Below are 15,003 nucleotides of genomic sequence, written 5' to 3'. Positions count from 1 at the left end.
CGTGTCACTCACTGTCACCCAGAGCCCCCCAAGTCACCCTGAGTCATTATGGCCATTTTCCCAGCCTGAGTGTTAGGAGAGGTACTTCTCCCTTTCCCAGCAGCGCCCTCTCTCCCATCGGTGAGACAACAGCACTCTCCCTGCAAGCTGGCTGTGAGTGTACGGAAGGAGGGTGTATGTAAAGTTCCAGGCACCACACCCAGGAGTGTTAGGAGAGGTACTTCTCCCTTTCCCAGCAGCGCCCTCTCTCCCATCAGTGAGACAACAGCACTCTCCCTGCAAGCTGGCTGTGAGTGTATGGAAGGAGGGTGTATGTAAAGTTCCAGGCACCACACCCAATGCTAATGATTCATTTGTATCTTTATGCAGTATCTATAATTTAAAGCCAAGTTTCCAGCAAGCTGAGCAAGATTTGAGCTTAATTTATTTTTATACATAATACAGAAAGAGAAAATAAATACTAACCTCACAGTAAAGGACTCATTTCTAAAAACTAATTTTGTTGGTCTCCATAATATGCGCTCAGGAAATAATACAGAAAAGCATTCAGTTTCAAGTTGTGCTTGCATATATAATTTTGGAAGTTTTGCTGCCAGCTTGTTAACAGGAAAATATTCCCTATGAAATGTGCCCATCACGTGGTTACCTCATGCCCCTCAGAGTCATCGTGCTTGGTCAAGTATGCCTTTGAGTCAGGTTCTCCAAAGCGTAAAATACTCCCTGATGTTAGGGTGGAGCCTTGGGAAAGTCATAGTAATTTGTTTAGGCTGCAACACATTACTGATACACCAAAGCAATCATTTACCAACTTACTATCTTGGACCACATGAAAATATATTCACCCTAACCTACCATTTCAACCTATAGAAATGATCATTTCTAATGGTTTGCTTTGCTGTATTCTGGAACATGTAACCAAAAGGGAAGTAGTCTGAGCCAGGAAAAATGTGAGTCAATTAACTATTGTACTGTTGCACTCACTGTGGCTACTGTCCCTTTTGCCTTTAAGGTAAGCATGAGTGCAGACAGATGTGCACTACAGATGCAGAGCGGACCTTCTCTCTTTCCTTGTCTGCAGACTAGCTTTGTTACCGGCAAAATTGCTGTAAACATTTCTCTCAATGGAACAGCCTTGAAAGAAACCACCCAGGGTAGGATTCCGATGTGGCACACGAGAGACATAACATCGTGGTGACCGTGACTTCCTACATAAGTGGGAAACGTCCCCTATCTTTCTGTTCTTAAAATTGTCCTGAGAGTTTGGCTAGGAGAGATTATGAGGGGTTCCTAGTGAAGAACTGAGCTGAATACACCACTCACTCTGTTACAAAAAGATCTTCGAATGCCTTGAAACTTGATTTGTTTTTTGTTTTTTCATCTTGACAAAGGTTTAACAACCTGTTATTAAGAAGTGTTGAGCCCAGTGGAGTAACATAGGCCTTTAATCCCAGTGCTTGGGAGGCAGAGGCAGGCAGATCTCTGTGAGCACATGGCTATCCTGGTCTACATAGTGAGTTCCAGGTCAGCTGGGGCTACAGGGGAGACCCTGTCTCAAAAAATACCAAAGAAATATGCAAGGTGGGTGTGATAGCACACACCTTTAATTCCAGTACTCAGGAGGTAGAGGCAGGTGGATTTCTGGGTGATCAAGGCCATCCTGTCTACCTAGCAAGTTCCAAGACAGCTGGGGCTACCGGCAGACCCTATCTCAAAAAAAGCAAATAGAAAAAGAGAAATGCATAGTCAAGCATGATGGCGCACACCTTTAATCCCAGAACATAGGTGGTAGAGGCAGAAGGATCAGGAGTTCAAGGCCAGCCTCAGTTGAGGAGCAAGTTTGAGACCACACGGGCTACATGAGGAACTATTCCAAAAAATAAAAGAATAAAGAAATACTCGTATATTGTGGTGTTCGTTCCCAATTCCTGAGCAGTTACTGAGGAATCTTCTGTTCTATATTTGGTCTTTTTTGAGGATTTATTTTATTTTATGTATATGAGGGTTTTGCCTTCGTGTCTGAGAGTGCCACAGGCAGGCCTGGTGCCTGAGGCGGCCAGAGGGAGCATTAGAGCCCTCGGAACTAGAGCTACAGATGATTGTGAGCCACCGTGTGTACACTGGGAACCAAACTCAGGTCGTCTGCAAGAACAGCCAGTGCCCTTGACTGCTGTGCCTTCTCTCCAGCCCTAGTATTTGGTCTGAGCCCTGGTTATTGTCACAGAGCTTCTCATGTCTTAGAATCTCCAGAGATAGGAGTGCCCTTCTTCTAGAGGTAACTCTTGGTGGGCTCCTGGATGGAGGCTGGTCATAGCAATCCCAAGCCATAAGTAGGAGCCTGGGAGTTCCACCCCATCCTCACCTTCCAGGAAGGAGAAACTGGAGGCTGATTATGTCCACATGGTAAGGCCTTCATAAAAACCCCTAGTTGAGAAGTATCTAGGTTGGGCTGGATTCTTTGTAGTCTCCTTTAAATAACTGGGTGGACATAAGTAGTGTTTCCCTGATCCTCTGAGCCACTGTACAGAGGAATCAAACGCAAGGCAAAGGTTGGAGCAACCTTGAATGATTGCCACTTGTCAGAGGTGCAGTTTACAGCCTGGGAGCAGCGTGGTGAGGCCGAGCCCCCAGCCTGTGGTAGCTGACATGATAGTATCAGAAAAGAATCCAATTCTAGGACACCAACTGGAATTCTGAGTGACTAGGGAGCCCATATACACACTTGGTGTCTGAAATGAGGTATTGTAGGCTGGGGAGATAGCTCAGTTGATAACGTGCTTGCTGTACAAGTATGAGGACCTGAGTTCAGATCCCCAGCACCCATGTAAAAGTCTAGGCAGAGGTGCACATCTGTAACTCCAGTGGTGGTGAGGTGGATCTTTTCGGGGCTAGTTGGCCAGCCAGTCTAGCCAAAATGGTGAGCTCCAGAGTCAGTGAAAGAGCCTGTCTTTAAAAATGGGGTGAAAGGGAAAAAAAAAGCTGGGTGTGGTAGCACACGCCTTTAGTCCCAGCACTCAGGAGGCAGAGGCAGGCAGATCTCTGTGAGTTCAAGGCTAGCCAGGTCTACATATTCCAGGCCAGCTAGGGCTATAGGGAAACCCTGTCTCAAAAAGACCAAAAACTAACTAACTAACTAACTAACTAACTAACTAACTAGCAAACAAATAAATAAGTAAATAAATAAAAAGGTGAAGGACTGGCAGGATAGCTCTGCAGGTAAAGGCACTTGTTGTACAAACCTGATACCGTAGGTTCAATCCCCAGAACCCACCTAAAAAGCCTGATGTTGTACACATCTGTAATCCCAGCATTCCTACTCTGAGTTGGGAGGTAAAGACAGAAGACAAACCCAGAAGTTCTTGGGCGAGTTAGCCAGCAAGATATACCCTGCCTCACAAAGTGGAAAGAAAGAACTGACCTCCGTGTTCTGCTTTGGCACGTGCATACTTTCACTCATGGTAATAGAAAATAAAGAAGAAATAGCCAGGCCTAGTGGCATAACCCAGCACTCAGGAGGCAAAGGCAGGCAGATCTCTTGAGATCAAGGCCAGCCTGTCTATATAGTGAGTTGCAGGCCAGCTGAGACTACAGGGAGACCCTGTCTCAAAAAGACCCTCCCCCACCTAAAATTAGATGAGAGTGCTATAAAGACACAGCATGTCAGCCTCTGGTTTCCACATGCATACACATGGGTGAATGTGCATGCATGTGAGTGCACATACACATAGAGAAAGCCAGATATAGTGGCGTGTACCATGGGTGGAGGGCAGAGACGGGTGAATCCTTGAGGCTTGATGGCCAGCCAACCCAACCTAATCAGCAGGTTCCAAGCCAAGAGAGAGACCCTGTCACACAAAACAAGGTGCACCTGAGGAATGACACACAAGGCTGACCTCTGGTCTACACATACGCACGCGCGCGCGCGCGCGCACACACACACACACACACAAGTACATTGTTGAGTGTATGCGTGTGAGACTAGGAAAAGCAGTTTGGTTTTTCCCGTCTCTTGCATAGCTTTATTGTGTGACAAAGCTGGTTAAGTAGACCAGCTGCCCATTTTCAGTGTGCTCCTGCTGAGTGCCAGCTCTTCTGATACTACAGACAGCGGGAATGGTTTCCTGCCTTCCTTGGAGCCTTCATTCTAGAAGGGGAAGGCAGACTGTAATAATGAGCAGAAAAGCCAGTGTGGGGGCTGTGTTCAAGGACAGTGAACACAGGTTGGCCACAGCTCAGTGGCAGAACTCATGCTTAGTGTGCTTAAGGCTCTGGATTGAGTTCCCCAGGACCACTGTGGAAACAGCTCTGTAGAAAGGGAGCTCGAGCAGGTTTCATGGGTGCCGCGTGTGGGGAACACAGCTGTAATATGGCCAATGTAAGCCTCACGAAGCTTGCAGTGAAGGCGTCATCGTTCAAGGAACAAGGTATGGAGACAGTAGCATCCTTACAGGTTCACAGAATGCTGGAGGCTCATGCAAGCTGAGTAGGAGGAGGAACAGGAGGAGGCGGAGACGTGATCAGAGACCACACCACACAGTACCCTGGCCCTTTCTGTAGACCACTCATTTTATTCCAAGTAAAGTGAGTATATCTTTGCAGGGTTTGGGTAGAAGAACAGTGTGACTCATTTAGAAGGAACTGTCCAGTCACTGTATGAAGAGTTGGCTGTCAGATAAGGAAGACCACTTAGGAGCAGCTGGCCAAGCGGGATGAGGAACTGTGTGTGGTGGACACATATCTGTAATCCCAACATTTGGGAAAATGAAGACTAAAGGATCAGGGTGTTAGGGCCATCCTTGGCTACATAGCAAGGAGGGGTGAGGAGAGAAAGAGGAGGTGGAGGATTATGGGAGTGATAGAAAGTGGTACATTTGGACATATTTTGAGGAGAGAGCCAGCAAGAGTTGCTGGCAGATTGGATGTGGGTGTGAGGGACGAGAGGATGGCTCCTCTGTTGGGGCTGCATGATGGGAAGAGTGCAGCTGCCATATGTGAAGTGGCAGAGGCGGGGGTGGAGAACAGGGAGGAGACCAGGAGCTCAGTTTTAGAAGCTTGAGAAGTCTACCAGATACCCAAGAGAAAATGTTTCTTTGTTGACTACTTTAATCTTGTGTTCAGTAGAGCAACTGGGCCTTTAGACATTCTAATTAAATAAAAGAACAAGAGAAATTATTTGGGTATTAAGTGAAATGAATATTAGATGAAAACTAAGTTGTCAGGTGATTGCGATCTATTTGTATGTACATGTTACATGTATGAATGCAGAAAAGGAACAAGCCAGACAGGTACCAAACAAGCAGGTCACATGGGCTGTGAATTTTTGCATGATTTTAACTCAATTTCTTTAACATCTTAAAAAAAATTTTTGTTTTTTTCTTGTGTGTATGTTTGTGAATGCTGTGTGTGTGTGTGTGTATGTGTGAATGATGTGTGTGAGTGTGGGATGCACATGCCATTTGAATGTCAGGACAAACTTTGGAAGTCAGTCTTGCCTCCCACCGTATTTTTTCTCTTGGCCTTAAACTCCAGGCTAGCTGACCTACAAGTTTCTGGGCAATTCTCCTGACTCTGCCTCCCATCTCACCATAGGAGTGCTGGGATTACAGATACACTAACTACCACATGCAGACTTTTGTGGGGGTTCTGGGAACGCAAACTCAGGTCATCAGGCATTTGTGGCAAGCACATTTACCCACTGACTCATTTCCCTAGTCTGATCTTCCACATTTTAAAGGATTGAAAACTTTTTTTATTTAATATTGTGGGACAGGAGCACATGCAGTAGCACACATGTGGAGATCAAAGGACGACTTTGGGGAATTGGTCCTCTCCTTCCACCTTTACATGGGTTCTAAGGATTGACTTCAGGTGGTCAGGCTTGTATGGCAAGTGCATTTCCTGCTGAATCATTTTGCCAGTCAAGAATTTGTATGTTTTTAGTATCTCAATAAAGTAATAGGTCTAAACGGGAAGCGTGTTCCCATCGGGGACAGTATTGTGACTTCTCTCCTGTAGGTAAGTCATGGTGGTGGTAGTTTCACTGTTGTTGAGTTGTTGGCCCCTTAGGTTGTTCCTACGTGTTTGTTTCTTTTATTTATTTTGTGTGTGTGTATGTGTGTGTGTGTGTCTTTTTGAGACAGAGTCTCCCTGTAGCCCCAAGGTGTCCTGGAACTCACTATGTAGACCAGGCTGGCCTCAAACTCACAAAGATCCGAGTGCTGGGATTAAAGGCGTGCACCACCATGCCCAGCTCTTCTATTTTTTTTATTATTATTATTTATTATGTGTGTGTGTGCACATGGGCACATATCATACATATCACACATGTAGAGGTCAGAAGACAATCTGAAGGAGTCAGTTCTTTCTTTCTACTATGTGGGTCCTGGGGATCAAACTCAAGTTGTAAGGCTTGGTAACAAGCACCTTTACCCACTGAGCCATCTCACCAGTCCCGGGCATTTATTTGTTTATGAGTAGGAACAGTATATAGACTGTTCTTTTTTTCCTTTTAAGTATTTCCTCATGATCGTCTCCCAAAATTAGAAGTAACAGGCTAGGGCTGGAGAGATGGCTCAGCAGTTAAGAACACGGGCTGTTCTTGCAGAAGACCCAATTTCAAATACCAGCACCTGCATGGCAGCTAACAACTGTCTCTTAAATCCAGTTCCAGGGGATCCAACAGCCTCTTCTGTCCTCCAGGGGCATTGCACGACATGGGTGCACTTACCTACATGCAGACAATACATGTATACACATAAGAAAAAATAAAAATAAATATTTAAAAAAAAAAAAAAAAAAGCCGGGCGTGGTGGCGCACACCTTTAATCCTAGCATTCGGGAGGCAGAGGCAGGCAGATCTCTGTGAGTTCAAGGCCAGTCTGGTCTACATAGTGAGTTCCAGGACAGCTGGGGCTACAGGGAGACCCTGTCTCAAAAAAGACCAGAAAATTTTAAAATTTTTTTTTAAAAGTAACAGGCTAAAAGATATAAAGAGGGCCTGGCGTGATGGTGCACCCCTTTAATCTCAGCATCTGAGAAGCAGAGGCAGGGGGATCTCTGCGAGTTTGAGACCAGCCTGGTCTATATAGTGAGTTCCAAGCCAACCAGAACTACATAGTGAGCCCCTACCTCAAAACAAAAGAACAAAAGAGATTTGACGATTTGTAACTCTTTGTAAATACTATACCAATCTAGAATTCCAACATTGAAAAGATACTAACAATCCATTAGAAAAAAATGCTCTCTCCAGCCAGGCTGGTTTAGCTTTCACACTGAAGTAGCCTGTCAGCCCCACGCCTCCTGCCGTACGTAGTCTCAAGGCTTCATAAAGCTCTTCCCTTTTCAGGTGTGGGAATTGGTGTTGTCCATGCTGGGTATGAGAGACGCCTGGCCCATCATCTGGGAGCACACAGCACCCCCTCCATCCTAGGAATCGTAAATGGGAAAGTTTCCTTCTTCCACAATGCAGTCGTCCGGGAGAACCTACGGCAGTTTGTGGAAAGTCTTCTTCCAGGGAACTTGGTGGAGAAGGTAAGTGTCTCTCAAGGACAACCTGGGCCATGGGCTACCCAGAACTTTGTGACCCTCTCAGGCCTGACTTCCACTTTGAGCAGCCAACATACATACCAGCTAATTACTCACAAGAAATCATTTAAATGAAGCCTGTGGGAGGCTGAAGACTGAAGCAGGTGGAATCCACTGCTATTAATAACCAGATCCCACCCCATCACAGGAATCTGAGCCTGAAGCCACTGGCTGTCTTCTAAACAACAACAAAAATTTAGATCACATGGTAGGATTTCTGGTTCTTGCATTCGCTCGTGGGCACATACTGTCTTGTGAAAATACCAAATCAGATTACATTTTTTAAAAAAACTTGCATTTGGGCCGGGCATGGTGGTGCATGCCTTTAATCCCAGCACTTGGGAGGCAGAGGCAGGTGGATCTCTGTGAGTTCAAGGCCAGCCTGGTCTACATAGTGAGTTCCAGGACAGCTGGGGCTACAGGGAGACCCTGTCTCAAAAAGACCAAAAAAAAAAAAAATTGCATTTGGTTTTATGTTTAATGGTCATATCTTTTGAAAACAACAGATTCATTAGACCAAATAATATTTTTGGACCTTTAAAAGTTTATTGATCGCTCAGCAGGTAAAGGTGTTTGTTGCCAGCCTGTGTTTGATCCCTGGGACCCACATGGTGGGAAGAGAGAACTGATTCCTGAAGGTTGTCCTCTGACCTCCACATATATGTTGTGACTTGTACACACACACCCCATACACACACAAAAAATAAATAAATGCAACTTTAAAAAAGAGTTTAGTAGGGTGGAGAGATAGCTCAGCAGTTAAGAACACTGGTTGTTCTTGCAGAAGACCCAGGTTCGAATCCCAGCACCCACATGGCAGCTGACAACTGCCCGTAACTCTGGTCCCAGGGGATCTGACAGCCTCTTCCGTCCTCTGCAGACATTGCACAACATGGGTGCACTTACCTACATGCAGACAATATACACATACACAAAATAAAAATAATATTAAAAAAATAGAGACTGTTAAAAACACAGTTTAGTAATACAATAGCATGGATGAGTTCGTGAGGAGCAACTTCAGCTGAAGAAGCCGGATGCAGAGTGTGCAGTGTTTTAATTTTTACCTTTAAATGACATTTTTTGTTTGTTTGTTTTCAGTTATCTTAGGGTGGGGATCAGAGTGAATGGGGAAGGTCTCTTAATTAGCTTTAAATAATTCATTCTGTTAACAGCCACAGGGAGGGCCTTGACAGCCTGTGCTGTTGTGACATTTCTCTTCACAAGAGAAATGTTGACTGGTTTAGCTTACAAGGCCAGAGGGCATCGAAGGCTCCTGCAGTACAGAGAGCTTGTCATGCTAGGAACCCACACAGGTGAAGAATGCCTAAGTGTTGAGGACATTTCAGGTAGTTCCCGGCAAGTGGTAACACCTTCACCCTGTATTTTGGAGCCCATCCTGTGAACTGGGAAAGGCTTCTGGCCAGCAGCAGCTCCTGTCCTGGGTTTGCTAGGTAAAGGGAGAGAAGGAAGGAGTGAGGAGCAGACAGCAATCTGGGGATGTGAAGTGGCCTGCTGTGTGTGAGAAGCCATTGGTGGGCAGGCAGGAAGAGGCTCTTGGGGCACTAAGGGTCTCATTGGAGGCCTTGGGCACCTCCCAGCCCTTTGGAACTTGGGCCTGGCCTGAAGGCGCTGAACGCTTCACAGGGGTCTGAGCAGGGGGGTGAGGCGGACTGGGTTTCCTGTGGGTTATTCTGGGTGCAGCACAAAATATCAGACTTTTTGAACCCCTGGAAAATTATAGTTAGAAATTTAATTCATGAGTCAGGCATGGTGGTGCACTCCTTCAAACCCAGCACTTGGGAGGCAGAGGCAGGCAGATCTCTGTGAATTCAAGGCCAGCCTGGTCTACATAGTGAGTTCCAGGAAAGCTGGGGCTACAGGGAGACCCTGTCTCAAAAAGACCAAAAAAAAAAAAAAAAAAAAAAAAAAAAAAGAGTTGAAACATGAAGCCTGTGCCTCCGTTCTTCCTGTGGCTTTGTCAGATTAAGACAAAAAGAGTAGTTATCTGCATTTAAAAATATGTGTGTGTTGGGGCTGGAGAGATGGCTCAGCGGTTAAGAACAATGACTGTTCTTGAAGACCTGAGTTCTAATCCCAGAACCCACATGGCAGCTAGCAGCTGTCCAGTAACTCCAGTTCCAGGGGATCCGACAGCCTCTTCTGTCCTCCGCAGGCATTGCCCGACACGGGTGCGCTTACTTACATTCAGGCATAACACTCATACACATAAAATAAAAATAATAAAATATTTTTTAAAATATGTGTGTGTATATCGGGGTGGGGCAGGGCGGGGCTGTGTGTGTGTACATGAGTGCGGTGCCTGCAGAGCCTGGAAGAGGGCATCAGATCCCCTGGAGCTGGAGTTACAGGCAGTTGTGAGCTGTCTCATATGGGTGCTGGGAACCAAACTCTGGTCCTCTGCAAGAGCAACAAGAGATCTTAGCTGTTGAGCCATCTCTCCAGCCCCATTTGTTTGCTTTTTTAAAAAAATCTTTTACAAGCTTCATCCTCCACATACTAATTTGCTTATCTCTTGACAGGCCTTAACAACTAAGCATGAAGCTAACATTCTATTTCCATTTCTGACTCAAGGTCACAAATAAGAATTACATCCGATTCCTGTCTGGCTGGCAGCTGGAGAACAAGCCACATGTCCTCCTGTTTGACCAGGGGCCTGCTGCACCGCTGCTCTACAAGGTACGTTGTACGCTGGCAAATGTAGGACGTAAGCTCCCAGTTGGGACTGGGAGCCTGGATGTCTTCTGTGTAAACTGGGCAGCCCTACTTTAAAGAAAAATCCCAAAGATGAGGACTCCTGAGCACCAGCATGATTTCAGGTCGCAGTCAAAACATGCTAAACATAAAACGACCTTCATGGCATGTGTAAGATACATATGAAACACATGATTTTGTGTTCAAACTTGATTCCATCCCCAAGAATACTTCATTATGTGTATGCTGATATTTCAAAATCTGAAACATTTCTGGTCCCAAGCATTTCAGATAAGGACTGTTCAGCCAATGATAGTTTAATTGGGGCAGAAACACCTGAAGATCAAAGACCTCACCACCTTATAATGAGCACATCCATACCCTGGTGCTGGTTACTGCCCTAGTTCTTCCACATGAATGACATCCACACATGATGTCATTTAACCCCTAGAAGAACCAAATAAAGGGATACTATCTGCATCTGTAGATGGACACACTGGGCACACTGTGGTGAACAGCAGGACTGAGGTCTCACTGCAGCCTGGCCAGTGTGCAGTCCCATCACATCCAGCATGATCTGCCACATGCTACAAGCCCGTTTCAGTAAGAAGATTATTTTGCTTTTTCTAGCACCCTCTCATCTTCCATGACATGAGATGGGAGAGGAGAGCACCTTGATCACGGGCACAGTCGCTGCCACCTGACATGTCTGGTGGCAGATAACTCTCCCAATATTGCCTGCCTCACACCAAGGCCAGATTTCAGTATGATGATTATTTTGCTTTAATGCTGAGAAAAGTAGTTGTCTTTACCTTTGTCAGTTTAGTTTTTGTGTGTGGAATACCCAAGGATTCCTGGAAGAGTATGAGGGTAAGGGAGACCCTCAGGGCTTTGTAAACAGGGCTGTGTCTGTTCATCCTCAGCCATCACCATCAAGAAGAACAGGTCCCACTTGCTTTGTACATGGGATGCCAAACTGACTTTCCTTTCCTCCCTCTGTTATGCCCTCACAGCTGACTGCTTTTGCATACAGAGATTATTTATCATTTGGATATGTATATGTGGGCTTGAGAGGGGTGGAAGAGATGACCAGACAGTACAACATCAATGTCTATGCCCCCACCATGCTGATCTTTAAAGAGCACATCAACAAGCCAGCTGACTCAATCCAGGTATGTGAGACTCAACTCTTGTCAAGACCGCCTTCATTTTACCTCAGCCTCCGTTTAAATAAGCAACAGAACTGAACACAGTGAGTCTGTGATCCCAGCACTGGGAGGTAGCGGCAAAAGGTTCAGGAGTTCAAAGTCATCCTCAACCACATAGTGAGTTTGAGGCCAGCCTGGGCCACAATAAGAGTTTGTCTTAAAGAAGGAAGGAGAGAGGGAGAAAAAGGAGGGAAGAAGGGAGAGAGGGAAGAAGATGGTTCAGTGGGTAAAAGAGCTTGCCACCAGGCCACGTAGGGGAAGGAGAGCACTGACTCCTGCAGATGATTCTTTGAATGTGCACACACACTCACACAAAGTAAATAAATAATAAATAAATAAATAAATAAATAAATGGAAAGGAAGGGAGGGAGCGGGGAGTGGGGCGAACAAAGCAGCTAAGGGGAGGGAGAAGCTCTTTGCATTTTTTACTGCTGATGCACAAAATTTAAAATCAGGGATTCTTGTTTTTTTTTTTTTTAATCTGACATGCTGGGGTTTTGATTGTTTTTTTGTTTGTTTTTGAGACAGTCTCCCTGTAGCCCCAGCTGGCCTGGAACTATGTAGACCAGGCTAGCTTTGAACTCAGAGAGATCTACCTACCACTGCCTCCTGAGTGCTGGGACTAAAGGTGTGCACCACCACCATGTCCGGCTAAAATTAAATATGTATTTTTAAAATTTTATTATTTTTATGTGTGTGAGTGTTGCCTACATGTATATAATAGTGCACCCATGTCTTGCAATACCCAGAGGTCAGACGAGTGTATTGGGTCCCCTAGAACTGGAGTTACAGATGGTTGTAAACCACTATGTGGGTGTTGGGAATCAAACCCAGGTCCTCTGCAAGAGTAGCCAGCGCTCTTAACCACTCATCCATCTCTCCAGACCCTTAAATATTTTATAAAAAAGAAAAAAGGGGGGCCTGGAGAGATGGCTCACCAGTTAAGAACACTGGTTGTTCTTGAAGAAGACCTGGGTTTGAATCCCAGCACCCACATGGCAGCTATCAACTGTCCATAACTCCAGTCCCAGGGGATCCGACAGCTTCTTCTGACCTCCTCGGGCATTGCACGACACAGATGCACTTACCTACATGCAAGCAATAGATGCATACATATAAAATAAAAATAATAAATAAATTAAAAAAAAAAAGAAAAGATAAAAGAAATCTCAAACCTCAGCTGGGTGTGGTGGTACATTCGAATCCCAGTACCCACATGGAGACTAACAACCACCTGTACTCTAGTTCCAGGGGATCTGACACCCTCTTCTGACTTCCTCAGACATTGCACAACACGGATGCACTTACATACATGCAGGCATAACACACATAAAGTAAAAATAATAAATAAAAATATTTTTAAATATATATATATATATATATTGTGGCTGAGAGAGGGCTCAGTGGTTCAGAGCACTGGCTGCTCTTGCAGAGGACCCGGGTTCGGTTCCCAGTGCCAGGTGGTGGTGAAGACCTCTTTCATTTTATCTCAACCTTCATGTGACTACAAGCATCTGGAGCTCTGGTTCCAGGGGATATGACACCTTGTGGCCTCCTTGGGCACCAGGCACACACATGGTGCACATATATACATGCAGGCAAAACACTCATACACATAAAATAAAAGTAAGTAAAATTTAATTTTTTTTTTAACCTTTTTGAGACAGGGTCTCCCTGTAGCCCCAGCTGTCCTGAATTCACCACGGAGACCAGGCTGGCCTCAAACTCACAGAGATCCACCTGCCTCTGCCTCCCAAGTGCTGGGATTAAAGGTGTGCACCACCACGCCCGGCCTTTTATTTAATTTTTAAAATTTTTATTTTATGGGGGTTGGAGATAATGGCTCAGTGGTTAAGAACACTGATTGTTCTTGCAGATGACCCAGGTTCAAATCCCAGCACCCACATGGCAGCTAACAACTGTCTGTAACTCCAAGTTCCAGGGGATCTCACAGCCTCTTCTGTCCTCCTTGGGCCTTGCATGACACGGGTGCACTTATCTACATGTAGGCAATACATGCATACACATAAAATAAAAATAATAAAATATTTTTTAAAATTTTGTGTTTATAAGTGTATTGCCCACATGTATGTATGTGCCCTCTTGTCATGCAATACCCTTGGAGATCAGAAGAGGGCGTCGGATCCCCTGGAACTGGAGTTACAGATGCTTGTGAGCCACCATGTACATGCTGGGAATCGAACTGAGGTCCCCTGCAAGAACAGCCAGTCCTCTTAACCGCTGAGCCATCTTCCCAGTCCCCAAAATAAGTAAATTTAAAAAAATATATGTAATATTGATCGCTTCAGTTTTTAAAGACCCTCTGTTCAAACAGATTAACATAAAATTCTGAGAAGAGATTCAAATAACTCACACCTGTAACAGGACTTGGGAGCCTCAGGCAGGAGGATCACTGTGAGTTTGAAGTTAGCCTGGGTAACATAAGAAAACCAAAATGGAAAAGGAAAAGAAAAAAAGACCCTCTTGCCCCTCTGTCTTGGATTATAGACATGAGACCTCATGCCCAGCCTAAAACGCCAAATTAGTACAAATAGAAATTAAAAATCAACATTTTTTTTCAGCCTGGTGTGGTGACACACGCCTTTAGTCCCAGCACTCAGGAGGCAGAGGCAGGCAGATCCCTAAGTTCGAAGCCAGCCTGGTCTACATAGCGAGTTCCAGGCTAGCTGGGCTACAGGGAGACCCTGTCTCAAAAAGACTAAAAAAAATATAAATTATTAAAAAATAATAAAATGAAATAAATGAAAATTGACATTTTAAAAAAAAAATATTTTGTGTGTATGTGTATATTGCCTACACGTATGTAAGCGCGTCCATGTCATGCAGTGCTCTCAGAGGACAGAAGAGGCCATCGGATCTCCTGGAACTGGAGTTATGGACAGTTGTTAGCTGCCATGTGGGCACTGGGATTTGAACCCGGGTCTTCTGCAAGAACAGTCAGTGTTCTTAACCACTGAGCCATCTCTCCAGCCCCCGAAAATTGACATTTTCTCATCCATCATAGTATGAAGTTTTTCAAAGTTAAGGTACCGCGTGATGACGAGGGGTAGAGAAATAAGCACTGTCCAGCCTTGCTGCAGGAATAGCCTAGAGTAATCCTGAGTGCCTGTTAGGAGCCAGGCACTGCTGTGGGTGCTGGGAGTGAGGGGTTCAGCAGTGAGCAAACTCAACAGAGCTTCCCTCCATGTATCCCACTGGGGAAGACAGTCAGCAAAATACAGGGTTGTGGTAGTGTGCTGCTCAGTGATGGAAGCTAAGGGGGAAGGTGAGGCAGGAAGGAGAGGCGAGGCCTGGGGAGAAGGTTTCAGTTCTAAGGTAGAGTAGACAAGTGTCAGTGAAAGTGAGATGCTGGGTACTGTCCATAAGAGTGAAAGCTGGGAGAAAGCCCACAGGAATCCTGCAGTCATGTAATTAGAACTGTGTCCCAAACAGGGAGGGTGAGACAGCAGATTTCTTTTTTTTTTTTTTTTTTTTTTTT

At 45.2% G+C, this 15,003-nt stretch overlaps 1 protein-coding gene across 2 annotated transcripts in view; it reads left to right on the top strand.

Moving 5' to 3' along the window:
* Nucleotides 1-15,003, top strand: part of Dnajc16 (DnaJ heat shock protein family (Hsp40) member C16) — a 52,777-nt gene that overhangs the window by 16,980 nt on the left and 20,794 nt on the right. For both annotated transcript variants that reach the window (XM_008822667.3, XM_017795485.2), the window contains 3 exons: nt 7,343-7,527; nt 10,177-10,281; nt 11,310-11,468. In XM_008822667.3, coding sequence (XP_008820889.1) covers nt 7,343-7,527; nt 10,177-10,281; nt 11,310-11,468 — 449 coding nt within the window. The remainder of the gene's footprint in view (nt 1-7,342; nt 7,528-10,176; nt 10,282-11,309; nt 11,469-15,003) is intronic.

The sequence above is a fragment of the Nannospalax galili genome, unplaced genomic scaffold (assembly GCF_000622305.1).
Source record: "Nannospalax galili isolate Female #2095 unplaced genomic scaffold, S.galili_v1.0 scaffold548, whole genome shotgun sequence".
NCBI lineage: Eukaryota > Metazoa > Chordata > Mammalia > Rodentia > Spalacidae > Nannospalax > Nannospalax galili.
This window is presented reverse-complemented; position numbering and strand designations above follow the sequence as displayed.